The sequence below is a fragment of the Gorilla gorilla genome, chromosome 4 (assembly GCF_029281585.2).
Source record: "Gorilla gorilla gorilla isolate KB3781 chromosome 4, NHGRI_mGorGor1-v2.1_pri, whole genome shotgun sequence".
Classification (NCBI taxonomy): domain Eukaryota; kingdom Metazoa; phylum Chordata; class Mammalia; order Primates; family Hominidae; genus Gorilla; species Gorilla gorilla.
In genome coordinates, this window is record NC_073228.2 from 53,366,102 (window position 1) to 53,380,340 (window position 14,239).

General features: G+C 52.4%; 1 protein-coding gene across 2 annotated transcripts in view; it reads left to right on the forward strand.

The window, feature by feature from the left end:
* The window catches only part of PLXDC1 (plexin domain containing 1), an 84,447-nt gene that overhangs the window by 40,673 nt on the left and 29,535 nt on the right, over nt 1-14,239 (forward strand). For both annotated transcript variants that reach the window (XM_055388268.2, XM_055388269.2), the window contains exons 3-7: nt 1,515-1,658; nt 1,931-2,000; nt 2,659-2,781; nt 3,379-3,497; nt 4,942-5,041. In XM_055388268.2, the coding sequence (XP_055244243.2) occupies nt 1,515-1,658; nt 1,931-2,000; nt 2,659-2,781; nt 3,379-3,497; nt 4,942-5,041 (556 nt within the window). The remainder of the gene's footprint in view (nt 1-1,514; nt 1,659-1,930; nt 2,001-2,658; nt 2,782-3,378; nt 3,498-4,941; nt 5,042-14,239) is intronic.

A 14,239-nucleotide genomic window follows, 5' to 3' on the forward strand; every position in this document is an offset into this window, starting at 1 on the left:
GGCAGTGGCAGAGGGAATAGCCCCCGACACCAACCAACCATGCTTCTTCCGCTCATCTTCCCCCAGCCTGCCCCGACCCCAGGTCTCCAGATTGTGTCACTTATCGTAAGAGCAGAGTGCCTTCTGGCAGGTGAGGAGTGCAGGAACCCCTTGTCCCCGCTCACGCTGGGCCCAGAGCAAGGGCCGGCTGGGCAGCTGGCAGCCTGGCAGGGAGAATGTCGTTTACTCTGCTGTGTCTGCCGCCACCACCGCTGGGCAGCCTGATTAATGACCCAGGGCTCCTCACGGGTCAGCGGCCCCACCTCTGTGGCGGTGGCTGCCAAGGGAACCTGCCTGCCCTGCCTCCATTCCTCCTGCGGCTGGTGCTCTTGGGTCGGCTCCAGGAAGTGCTTCCACATCACCCCTCTCTGGCTCTTAAGTCTTTCTGCCAACCATTTCCCTGGCCTCCTTTAAACCCTGGCCCAAGTGCTCCTCTGCAGGAGAGCCTTTGCAGAATGAACCCCCAGCCCATAGCATTCTAGCTTCTTTATTTCATCTCCATCAGGCACACAGCAAAGGCTCAAAGATATGCCTCAAAGGAATCCTTGCTGCTTCTCTCCCCTTCCCACCACCCTGGTGATGCTGTGTGGACTCTGGGTTCTGTATTAGCTCTGCTTGAGGGTCTGTTTCTGCTCCTCTGTTTATATAAGTCCCATGCCAGACTGGAAACTCCCCAGGACCAAGAGGCAGCCTCCTCCTTTAGACTGGTGCCTTCTAAGATCCAGATTTTTCTCTTTCTTTTGAGACAGAGTCTCGCTCTGTCGCCCAGGCTGGAGTGCAGTGGCGCGATCTCGGCTCCCGAGTTCAAGTGATTCTTGTGCCTCAGCCTCCCGAGTAGCTGGGATTACAGGCGTGTGCCACCAGGCCACGCTAATTTTTGTATATTTAGTAAAGACGAGGTTTCGCTGTTTTGTCCAGGCTGGTCTCGAACTCCTGACCTCCCGTGATCCGCCCGCCTCGGCCTCCCAAAGTGTTGGGATTACAGGCGTGAGCCACCGCGTCCAGCCCAGATTTTTCTTTTCCATTAAATAGGGTACTCTTCCAGGGCAGGGACTATGACTCTCCCTCGGCCTGGGAGCTCCCTGAAAACAAGGGCCCGGTTTGAGGCCATCCTGTCTGTTCCTCCCTCATGCCCCAAGCCAAGCTCAGCCTTGGTCCTGGTCTGAAGGGATGCAGGGGCTGCCGGCCTCCTGGCTTGTCTGGGAACAGGAGGGCTGAGCATGAGGGCAGCAGGCGTGGATTTGGCTATGGCCAGGCCTGTTGGGGCACCACTAGGGGCCAGCTAGTGAGCTGTCTGGGGCCAAGGGCGAGCCCAGGGGGTCCTAGGCCTAAACCAGCCCTTGGGGCCACAGGTCCAGCACCCTGGGAGGTGGTGACTTCCTGTACCCAGAAATCTGAGTGGGGAAGGGTGGAGAGTGAGTCCTGGCATGCTGACTACTCACACCTCCTGTGGGCTTTATCTTGGGTGCCGGCAGGAGGACAACCACAGCTATTATGTGTCCCGTCTCTATGGCCCCAGCGAGCCCCACAGCCGGGAACTGTGGGTAGATGTGGCCGAGGCCAACCGGAGCCACGTGAAGATCCACACAATACTCTCCAACACCCACCGGCAGGCTTCGGTGAGTGTCCCAGTCCCCAGCCATGCTTCCCTGGGCTGGTAGGCGGGGGGCCAACCCACCCTGCCTGGTCAGTGGGCATGGCTGTGGCCCGAGGTCTGTGACCTGGGAGGTACCTTCCAGGGATCCATGGGACTTTGCCAGAGTTGGGGTGCCCAGCAGTGGCCCTGGGCATGCCTGCTCCCCACTCTGTCCAAACAAGAATGAGGCAGTGTGGGTGCCCAGGCCCCTGGCCTGCAGCTTGGCCCATGCTGACTTTCTCCCATCCCCTGCAGAGAGTGGTCTTGTCCTTTGATTTCCCTTTCTACGGGCATCCTCTGCAGCAGATCACCATAGCAACTGGAGGTAAGGCCACGTCGTGGGGCCCCGGGGAGGGTCTGGAGACCTCAGCCCGAACTCAGGGGCCCTCCCAGGGGTGGCTCACTGGAGACAGGGTTATATGAAATGGGAGGAATGCACATTTGGCTCTAATAGGAGTCTGATTCTCAGGAGGGGGGTCAGTGGACGTCAGAGCATCCCCCTTGCATTAGCTGACCTGCTCATGTGCGTGCGCGTGTGTGTCTCCTCGGGCCAGCACGAGTCAGTGTGGACAGCCCTGTGTCCTGGAGTCGCTGAATAAGAGGGAGAGGGAGACTCCACTGAGAGCCTGGGCTCCTGGGGCCAGGCTCCCTGTTGATAGGAGGCACCTGTCTTTAATTCCTGCACTTCAGTTCCACATCCCACTTCCCCAGGGATGGGGAAAGCTGTGAGTCCCCTCCTCTTCCTGCCCCCTCACCCTATAGTCTGTGCCCCGCTGAAGGGACAGGGAGGACCTTCTCCTATCTGGGGTCCTTTGGCTCCATACACACCAGACCCAGAGCCCGCCAGATGGGGATGGGCGACAGAGGTCTCAGGCTCACTTCCAGCTCTGCCTGCGCTGCCCTTCTTGCCCTTGGGGAAAAGGCCCCCAAAGCGGCCCCTCTGGGCCATTTCTGGTGACTCCTCTGCACCTCTCCCACCCTAGGCTTCATCTTCATGGGGGACGTGATCCATCGGATGCTCACAGCTACTCAGTATGTGGCGCCCCTGATGGCCAACTTCAACCCTGGCTACTCCGACAACTCCACAGTTGTTTACTTTGACAATGGTGAGACTGGATGTCAGAATTTAAGTCACTCAGCTCCAGGGATCCCTTGTCCAGTCCTTTAGAGGAGCACAGGGACTAGAGAGGGCAAGGGTCCCACAGTCCCACAGCAAAGCGGCCACCTACCTTTCTCTGCTCAGTTTCCTGACCTGTCAGATAGGGGCAAAAATGCCTGCTACCCAGAAGAATCTGATGAGATAACAAAAGGACAGTGCTTAGCTCTTAGTCGAGGTAAAATAAATGTTAGGGGCCTTTATTGCTACTTACATTCACCAGGATGTCCCTTGAGCCCCGTCTGAATCCAGGAGAACAGACATCCCTCCTTCTTTTATCTCAAGGAGTCAGAATAGACAAGAAGGAAAGGGAAGGAGATGATCAAGTAGAGTATCTGGGGCTGAAGCAGGATCTTCTGGCTCCTCTGCTGCTCGGAAGCCAGGCTGCTTTAGTGAGCTGCCCAGCTCCTGCCTCCTTACATTTGCAAACTTCCCCATCATCCCGAAGGGACCCAACCTGTGGCCACTGCCCTCCGACTGGCATTTCTGTAGGGCCCTGCTCCTTGCATGATCTCCCGTCCAGCCGGGTCTCTGTTCTTCTCCCCAGGGACAGTCTTTGTGGTTCAGTGGGACCATGTTTATCTCCAAGGCTGGGAAGACAAGGGCAGTTTCACCTTCCAGGCAGCTCTGCACCATGACGGCCGCATTGTCTTTGGCTATAAAGAGGTGAGTGGGCCCAGCTGCAGAGACAGCTGGGTCTTGGAGCCTTTCTTCATTCAGCAAATATTTAGAGAATTTGCAATGTGCCAGGCATGGGGCTTGCTGCTGGGAATACAGCAGTTAACAAGATGTTTGCGGGTCCTACCCTTTTGGAGCAGTAAGTCTGGTTGCGGAGGTGGACAATAATTACAGGGAGAAATGTAGAATCACCACTGTGACAAGCGCTCCCAAGTAGAGGTGCCTGGTGCTAGCTGAGCCTTTCACAGACCTCTTAACCTTGGCAGAGGCCAGGGGAGGCTTTGCTGAGGAAAAGAGTTGAAATCTGAAGGATAAATACGAGTTCAGGAAGCAAAGAGGAGAGTGAAGTATGTTCTAGGAGAGACAACAGCACACAGCACATGCAAAAGTCCTGAGGCAGGACAGAGCACGGCTGGCACAAAGCACTGAAAGAAGGCAGCATGGGCCAGGCGCGGTGGCTCACACCTGTAATCCCAGCACTTTGGGAGGCTGAGGCGGGTGGATCATCAGAGCTCAGGAGTTCGAGACCAACCTGGCCAACATGATGAAACCCCATCTCTACTAAAAATACAAAAATTATCCAGACGTGGTGGCAGGCACCTGTAATCTCAGCTACTCAGGAGGCTGAGGCAGGAGAATAGCTTGAACCCAGGAGTTGGAGGTTGCAGTGAGCCGAGATTGTGCCACTGCACTCCAGCCTGGGCAACAAAGTGAGAATCTGTCTCAAAAAAAAAAAAAGAAAAAAAAAAAGAAAAAAGAAGGCAGCATGATGAGCCAGAGTGGTGGCTCATAACCCCAGCGTTTTGGGAGACTGAGGCGGGAGGATTGCTTTAACCCAGAAGTTCAAGACCAGTCTGGAGAACATAGTGAGACACACACCTCTATTTAAAAAAAAATAGAAGAAGGCAGCATGGTTGGAAGGGAGAGAGTGAGGGGCAGGACGGGGCAAGGGAACCACAGATTTGCCCTTGAGAAAAGTCACTCTGGCTTCAGAGTGGAGAACAGGTTGTTGGGGGCTTAGAGGGAATACTGGGAAGTAATTTAGGAGAAGGGTGACAGCAGCTTAGAGTAGGATGAGGGGAAATGGAAAACAGACAGATTTGAGAGCCACTTAGCAGGTTAAGCAACAGAATTTGGAGATGCATTAGATGGGGAAGGGAAGAAATGAAAGAAAGGGAAGGGAAAAGGGTGAGTCCCGGGTTTCCGGCCTGCATGGAGTGCCATTCACCGAGACAGAGGAAAGAAGAAAATGTGCTTGGAGGTGATGTGGAGAGGACTTGGAATTTGGGTGGGGTCCCACTGGGCTTCCAATGTCTTGGAGTCCTCCAGGAGGTGGTGCCATCCAGAAAGATGGGTCTGGAGCCCACAGGGGAGGGCTGGGTGGGCCCCAGAGCGTTTGGGAGGTGGACGGAGTCTCTTCTCCCTGCCGCAGATCCCTATGTCTGTCCTGGAAATCAGCTCCTCCCAGCATCCTGTCAAAACCGGCCTATCGGATGCCTTCATGATTCTCAATCCATCCCCGGATGTGCCAGGTGAGTCTTCAGGACCCCACAGAGGACTTGATGGGGGTAGGACTCCACTCAGACTGAACCTGAGCTGCTGGGGGCATGGCAGCGGCAGGGAGTAGACAAGGAGCAGAGAGTTGAGAGGGAAACCAGGCAGGAAAGGAGGCCCAGTGACTTCCAGCTTTTCTTTGTTATAGCAGAAGGACCATTTTCTCCAGCAAAATCTCCAATGGGAGGCACTGCTCTGGTTGTTGAGGTGAAAGGGAGCCACAGCCCTTCCACTCAGCCCCTGTTCTATGTAGAAAACCTCCAAAGATGCCCTAGTAAGGGGTTTGAGTCCTCCCAGAATACAACCATTCCACCTCCCACTCCAGGTGATAAAGGGAGCATCATAGGATGCCAGGAGACAGGAATCCAGCCTCGGCCATGCTGTTACCTCCCTGTCCTTCAGCAAACCACATCAACTCTCTAGCCTCAGTTGCCTCATCTACAAAATGGGGTAGTAGCTGAAGGAGTGCTTCTCCCTCCCAGGCCCTCCTCCAGTGCTGACATTTTAGGAGGTCATAGCTCTTTCTCCCCTGCTCCCGACCCCCATGCGTGCTCACGAGGGTCTTGGATTTGTACTCCTGGGGAGCGTGGCAGGCATCCCATCCACTGCCGCTCCTTCTAGACCCTTGTCTCAGAGACTTTTTAACCTGACCTCTTCTGCTGAGCCGTATGCACAAGTTCTGCCATGTAGGACCCCGGGAGGTCTGGGGAGGAGCCTTTGTCTGCCCTTCCCACCCCACCTGGGCTTTGATGGGGCCTGGGGGCATTCTCAACTCCACTCTCGCCATGCCAGGCTGGATGGAAGGACACGCTTGGGAGCCCCCAAGTCACCTTCCTGTAGAAGGGCAAGGTACCGCCGTTCTGTGAAATCAGGGCTTCCCAGGGGGAGGCATCATTGCCTATTTCTGTTCGGTTCCATCGGTACACGTGTTCTGAGTTCCTGCTTACACACTGGGCCACTATGTTCCAGGCACTGTTGAGATACAGTGAAGAGGAAGGGCGTCTGCCCTTGAGGCATTCAGTATCTGAGCACAGCGTTTTTTTTTTTTTTAAACAAAGTCTTGCTCTGTCATTCAGGATGAATGCAGTAGTGCAATTTCAACTCACTGCATCCTCCACCTCCCAGGTTCAAGTGATCCTCCCACCTCAGCCTCCTGAGTAGCTGGGACCACAGGCACATGCCACCATGCCTGGCTAATTTTGTTATTTTTGGAGAGACAGGGTCTTGCTATGTTTCCCAGGCTTGTCTCAAACTCCTGAACTCACACGATCCTCCCATCTTGGCATCCCAAAGTGCTGGGATTACAGACGTCAGCCCCCATGCCCAGCCCCAAACCTCTCTTTAACAGAAATTTTAAGGGTTGGGGAACAATGGGGCCTTTAATCTATTTTTTTTAATCTGAAGGAAAGGACCAGGGCTTAGTTAAAAGGCCTTACCCAGTATCTTCTATATGCAAAGTTCAGTGGAGTGTTAGGGGCTCAGCTCTGGAACTGGAAGCCTGAGCTGGAGTCCACACTTTCCACAAGCATCTGACCTCTGGTGAGTCACTCAACCTCTCTGCGTTTATTCCTTTATCTGTAAAATAGGGATAAGAGTGATACTTTGCCCCTACAGCTGCTGCAAACACGCAGGCAATGGTGTATGTAAAGTGTTGGGCCTAATGTCTGGCACATCAGGTCTGTGAGTCCAGTATAAGAATATCTTACTACAGTAGACTTTATAACTCAGCATTTTATAATCCAGCAGGACACCTTGTTCTGTAGCGAACAGTGCAGGACTAGGAACAAGCAGTGTCCTCATGCTGGTGTCACAGGTCAGATGCCGCCACAGCACTTTCATACTTTCATGCAGCTTTTGTGACTAGGGACAAAAAGTCACATGCTATAGTGGCGCAGAGTTTCCCTACCTTTACTTGTTTGCACATCCCTCTTTGAGATTTTTTGCCGTTTCCATGAATTACTATTCTTTTTTTTTTGAGACGGAGTCTCGCTCTGTTGCCCAGGCTGGAGTGCAGTGGCACGATCTTGGCTCACTGCAACCTTTGCCTCCCAGGTTCGAGTGATTCTCCTGCCTCCGCCTCCTGAGTAGCTGGGATTACAGGTGCCGGCCACCACGCCTGGCTGATTTTTGTATTTTTAGTAAAGACGGGGTTTCACCATGTTGTCCAGGCTGGTCTCGAACTCCTGACCTCAGGTGATCTGCCTGCCTCGGTCTCCCAAAGTGCTGGGATTACAGGAGTCAGCCACCGTGCCCAGCCATGAATTACTATTCATTATTATTATTATTATTAGAGACAGGGTCTCAGGCTGGAGCGCAGTGTCCCCATCACAGTTCATTGCGGCCTCAAACACTTGGGCTCAAGCCATCCTCCCACCTCAGCCTCCCAAGAAGCTGGGGCCACAGGCACATGCCACCATGACCAGCTAATTTTTAAATTTTTTTTTTTTTGGAGAGATGGACAGGGTTTTCCCATGTTGCCTGGGGTGGTCTCAAACTCCTGGGCTCAACTTAACCTCCCCTGCAAGCCTCCCAGTGCCCAATGTGCTGGGATTACTGGCCTGGGTCACTGTGCCCAGCCTATTTACTAATGCATGTCTTTTTTTTTTTTTTTTTTGAGACGGAGTCTCGCTCTGTTGCCCAGACTGGAGTGCAGTGACGTGATCTCAGCTCACTGCAAGCTCCGCCTCCCGGGTTCACGCCATTCTCCTGCCTCAGCCTCCTGAGTAGCTGGGACTACAGGCACCTGCCACCATGCCTGGCTAATTTTTGTATTTTTAGTAGAGATGGGGTTTCACCGTGTTAGCCAGGATGGTCTTGATCTCCTGACCTTGTGATCCACCCTCCTTGGCCTCCCAAAGTACTAATGCATTTCTTTATCTTCATTTATAAAATTATATTTTTTCATGAATAAATGTATCTGGTCTAAAATGCAAAAGATATAAAAGGATGTACAGAGATTAGGTTTTTCACCTGCCCCTGAACCCTGTCTCTCAGTTCCCCATCTCTCAGCTCTCCTCCCTGGAGGCAAAGGGAGGGGAAACCAGGGTTCTGGGTTATCTCCAGAGCTGCAAGCCTTCAGGTGAGAGAGAGTGTGTGTGTGTGTGTGTGTGTGTGTGTGTGTGTGTGTGTGTGTGTGTATTTGATAGAATACGACGTCAGTGTTTCTGCACTTGAACAGAGTACATCCTGCCCACTGTTCTGTCTCAGCACACAGTGAGCTGCCTCATTCTTCTCTTTAATGGCTGCCTGATAGTCCATTCCATGGATGGACCTTAATTTAACCTGTCTCCTGGGGGGGTAGACTTTTCAGTTGTTTTAAATCTTGGGCTATAACAAATAATACAGTAGGTACTTTCATACCCCCATGTGAGTATTTCCGTACGCTATATTCTCAGTAGTCCAATCATTGGGTCAAAGGGCAGGGGCATTTAAAATTTTGATAGCTGTGGCCAAAGTGGGTTCCACGGAGACTCTGGCACTTTACCCTCCTCATAGGTGGGCATGCCTGTCACCTACTCTTTCGCTTGCCATGTGTCCCAAGGCAAGGTCTGGGCTGTAGCTGTCACCATCTAATGAGTTGCCTCGAGCTACCTCAAGGGCTGTGGTGAGGATTAGCTGAGATATCCATGCACAGAGCACCAGACACTGTGCCTGGCTTGGGCGGGGTGCCCAGTAAAGGCTGGTTAGCACCCACCAAGCATCTCGCCCCAGTCCACACCTTCATCTGGGCAGATCTGTGGGTGGGGTGGGTGGCACTCAAGGGTCAAGGGGCTGGTGAATGGGGCCTGGTTAATTCCCAACAGGCCAGGAGTTCTTTCCCCTCTTCAGAAATTCACCAGCTTCTTTTTCCTCCACCTTCCTACAACCTCCCTTTCTATTCTTTCTTCCCAATATCTGCCTGCCTGCAGCATTCCCAGCTGGTAAGCAGGCATAGACTCACTCCCCGAAGCATACCACCTCTCAGTAGGGCCAGCCGCTAGACACCCTTCCCACGCAACACTGCATGATATCGAGGGAGATGGCAGAGGGCAGGGCATCGGAGTGGAGGGGCATCTGATTTGCATATGCTACTAGAAAGGAGTTTTGTGGTCAAGTTTTTGCTGCTTCTACTTGGGACTAATTCAGCTCTCAGCATAACTAGGGTGGTCTCGGCTTATGGTTCTGGGAGCAAATGGCTCTGGTGGCTTGAGGGCAAAGCGCCCACTGCTAAGCGGCAAATAAGGAATCCCTCCTCCCTGGTCAGCATTTGGGTGGGTTATAGTCTTGATCCATGGGCCAGTTGGCTGGTGGCTGTACCCCAGGCCTAGCCTGCCACAGAAGTGTTCGGCTCGCACCTCACCCTCCCTTCCCTTCTTCTCCGTCTCCCTTTTTAGGGCCCCGTGCCTTCTGTCTCCTTTCTTCCACAAAACCGTCCTAGATGCTGTGACTCATTGCCACCCATACCACATGGCTCCTCATGAGGCCTTTGTGCCCCAGTGGCCTAGACTTGGATATAAAGCCAGGCAGGGTGTCTGTCAGACAGCAGGCACCTACTCGATACGTGATACGTGTGAATGTCCCTCCCTCCTTCACTTTCTCAAACATGGCCTTGAACTCTTCTGTGCGTTTCTGATATTTCAGTGCCTCTGTTATGTTGCTGCTACACGAGGAACTGTTTTTAAGCTAGTAGAGCTGTTTTCCTGTCTTTGCCACGTGTGTATGGAGCAGTCTTTGAAACTGCACACAAGCTGCGACAGCAGAAAACTCTTCCTTCAGCTCCAATGTGTGGCTTCCCTTGCTCCATGCCATGGGGCCCTGTGGAGATCACCTTATCCTTTAAGGCCGAGTTCCAACCCTAGATATTAGATCCTGGGCTGAGAGTCAGTGCACCCCACTACAGTTGTATCAGTTGTCAAAATATTGAAATACTTGCATTCTTGTTGGCAAATTGCTGCTGATTTGAGCCCCCTCGTACCTCCCACGACCCCTCCTGCCCTCCCCTTAGCCCCCTGTGCTCCCAGTTCTCTATCAAGTATTACAGCCTGGGCTCCAGGACCCGGCTCCATGGCTGCAGGCAGCATCTGCTCTGACTGATTGGTAAACGCCTGTGTTGAGCCAGTTGTTAAATCATCTCCGTATCACCTGGTTGCATTAGTTAGCTACAGCTGTATAACAAATTGCTCCAGAATTTAGTGGCTTAAAACTGCAACATATTATCTCAGAGTTTTTGTGGATCAGGAAGCAAAGCACGATTCAGCCAGGACCTCTCATTCAAGGTCTTTCACAGGCTGCGACTGAAGTGTTAGCCAGCGGCCAGGCACGGTGGCTCACGCCTGTAATCTCAGTTCTTTGGGAGGCCAAGGCAGGGGATCTCCTGAGGTCAGGAGTTTGAGACCAGCCTGGCCAACATGTTGAAACCCCATCCTTCCTAAAAATACAAAAGTTAGCTGGGTGTGGTGATGGGCACCTATAATCCCAGCTACTTGGGAGGCTGAGGCAGGAGAATCGCTTGAACCTGAGGGGCGGAGCTTGCAGTGAGCTGAGATCGCACCACCTCACTCCTCACACCACTCACTCATGATTTCACTGGGTGAAAGAGTGAAACTCTGTCTCAAAAAAAAAAAAAAAGTGTTAGCCAGGGTCACAGTTACCCCCGTGATGGGGTGGCAGGTGGGGAGGGTTGGGACCGGCTTCAGAGCTTTCATGTGGTTTGGCAGGATTCAGGATTCAGAATTCAGGATTCAGTTCCCCAAGGAGGCCTTCTTTGGCTCCTTGCCTGGTAAACTTCCCCATGATATGGCAGCTGGCTTCCATCAGAGCAGGCAAGCGAGACAAAAGCAGAGGGCGAGGAAGACGCAAACCAGGGTCTTTTTATAGCTTAATTTTAGATGTAACATCCTATCTTTTTTGCCACATTCCGCTGGCTAGAACCAAGTCACGGATCCAGTCTACACTCAGGGACTGGATTGCACCTGGGTGTGGATACCAGGCAGCCACCGTAGAGGCTCTCTGGGGGCCGTGCTAGTGTCTGCCTACCACACTGATTATAATCCTCTTTCCCACACACTAAGCTGGACAGTGTCTTGCATCTTCCCCAAACATTGTGAGTTTGTACATTTGTCCCTTTCTAAATGAGGACACAAATGTTCAGAGAGGTAGAGTGACTTGTCCATGGTCACACAGCTATGAAAGGAAGAATTCAAGTCCAGATCTTCTCCATTTAAATCCTGGAGTCCACCACTGAGCCTTTCTTAGACTCACCCACCCCTATTCCACCCAGGGGAATCTTTTCCTCCTCAGCTCCCCCAAACACCCACAGAGTGGGGTGTACAAACTCCCCAGGCTGCTTCTTGGGACTGTTCTTGGTGTCTATGCCTTATTTCCTTCCCTATCCCGCATCCCGTGTACATTACTGAGCCCACTGTCGGGGCAGGGATGTGTCTGTTTCATCTGCACCTCCCTCACAGGGCTTCTTCCAGGCAGAGTCTCAGGAAACGTGTGCCTGATCAAGCTGTGGAATGAGGGTGAATTAGAGGGGGTCAGATCCCCGGTAGCATCTGCCTCTGAGGCTCCTCTGTGATTCTGGAATGAGAAGCTCCTTTAGAGCAAACCAGAGAGATGAGGGGTGAAGGGGGCGGGGAAGCACAGCCCACCTGAAAGAGCAGGGAGGCTATGTCTGCTCTGCAGGATCAGGAGGAAATCTCGGTGGTGGGAGTGGTTGGAGTCTGACTCCAGGCGCTGTGTGCTGAGGTGTTGGGTCTACCTGCCAGGTGAAAGCCAGCACCTGACCCCCAGACACTGCCAGCAGCTCCTGGCCTCGTCCTCCTTCCCTCTGTCTCCTGTTCCTCCTTGTCACCATCAGATCCGATCACATCACTCTCTGACTCCTTGCTGCCCACAGGTCAGGTCAAAATCCTCAGTGTGGCATTCAAGGCCGGGCACAGCTGGGTGCAGTCAACCACGCAGGCGCATTTCCAAACCCTCCCTCTGCTCACCGCCCTCTGCCTGGGCAGCTCTGGTCTGTGTCCCCTGGGTTCCCTGAACATGCTAAGGGCTGTCCACATGGGTATGACACAGTCCCCTTGTATAAAACGCCTCTTACTCCAATCTTTTTTACTGCTTGGCACCATTCTTCCTCTCCAGCAGCCCAGGTCAGATGCTGTGCAAGTAACCACTCCGCCATGCAGTGGAATTCACGGCTTCCTCTTCTTCCCCCCGGCACTTCGCTGATACTTTTTTCTTCTTCTTTTCTTTCTAGTGGTGGCGAGAACAAATGCTGATACTCTTAACATAGAACTTATCATCCTCCCCAGCTAGGTGTGAATTCCTTGGGGGCTCTCTATGGCCCCCAGCACTGAGCCCAGTGGGCAGGCACTAACATTTTTAGAAAATGAGTAACTACAAGAAAGTGGACCTAGTTGCTGGGGTTAGGGCACCGCTGAAGGGAATGGACATAGCATAGACCTTGTCCTCTGCTCTATTGTGACTCTAGGTGAGAACAGGGGCCTGACATCACTTGAGTTTGGGAGTTGAGTGTTTTGGAAATTGCATCCCTTTTTGTCAGAGGTTTTTAGCTTACGGGAACAGGCATAAAATTCAGGAAGTCTGGAAATCTTAAAATTGTATATGGATTTTTTTTTTTTTGAGATGGAGTTTCACTGTTGTTGCCCAGGCTGGAGTGCAATGGCGCAATCTCGGCTCACTGCAACCTCCACCTCCTGGGTTCAAGCAATTCTCCTGCCTCAGCCTCCGGAGTAGGTGTGATTATAGGTGCCCGCCACCACGCCTGACTAATTTTTGTATTTTTTAGCAGAGACGGGGTTTCACCACGTTGGCCAGGCTGGTCCTGAACTCTGACCTCAGGTGATCCGCCCACCTTGGCCTCCCAAAGTGCTGGGATTACAGGCGTGAGCCGTTGCACCTGGCCCTTTTTTTTTTTTTTTTTATAGACAGGGTCTTGCTCTGTTGCTCAGGCCGAAGTGCAGTAGCACAATCATAGCTCACTGCCACCTCAACTTTCTGGGCTTAAGCGATCCTCCTGCCTCAGCCTCCTGAGTAGCTGAGACTATAGGTGTGCACCACCATGCCCAGCTTATTTATTTATTTATTTATTATTTGTAAAGACAAATAATAAAATAGGGTGGTATTGAATTCTTACCCTCAAGCCATGCTCCGGCTTTGGCCTCCCAAAGCACTGGATTACAGATGTGAGCCACCGTGCAAGGCCTGTATGTGGAGTATTGAAATGCAAGTGGAACATGTTCACATCCATGCGTTTTTCTGGGACAGTATCCATGGCCCTCATTGGGGTTTAAAATGGGCCACAGCCTCTGCTCCTGGGGAGAAATGGCTTTTATGTGGCTAAGGGGTCAGATGACTTTGGGTCTCACATTCAATCTGGCAAGCAGGGAATTTGTTTGGATTAGGTTGAGCTGCAGGTAATAGTAAACCCCAAATGATCATGGCTTAAAGGAAACAGAAGTTCAGGAAGAGCCATCTGGTCTGCAGACCCTATGATCACCATGGATAATCCTATTGACCAAGCCCACCTGATCATACAGAATGGGTGGCGTCACTGTCCTTGTGCCAGGTTTGACTGCTCCCTGCCTGGGGCAGTGTGAGGAGGGGAGTTTGATTCCTCACTATTTAGGAATCCCCAGCCACTGAACCCTGTCTGGGGAAAACTCTCCTCCCCCAGGTTCTAAACACTTTCCTCCCCACCCCTGCTAGGCAAGGGGATGGGAGGTGCGATGGGGAGGACTCTTCACAGCCTCACTCCTGGGGGAGAGGGTAGAAGAGGCTGAAAACCACAAGAGTTCTTACCAGTACTTCCTCGTATAAACTCTTCTGCAGGCTTTTCAGCAGAGTCTGCAAAGCATCTTTGGTGAAAAGAAAAGTCATGTGCAATTAGCAGCATCTGTTTGCAGAGGCACTCAAAACACACAGGACAGTGTATCCACTTTGTGGCTGGGGAGACCGCCGGAAGTCAATATTATTTCCTCTGTTCACTTGCTTAAGAAACTCTTTATTTCATGGTTAGTATAAAAGCAACTTTAGCATTGCCAACATCGAAACTGACAGGGATTCTGAATTAGTGGGATCAGTTAGTGAGGATTTTCTTACAAAGAGCTCCAGAATGTAGCCTGCCCCTTGGCTGGCCCCGAATGGCCTTGGACGGCCCCAACATGCTGGTCCTC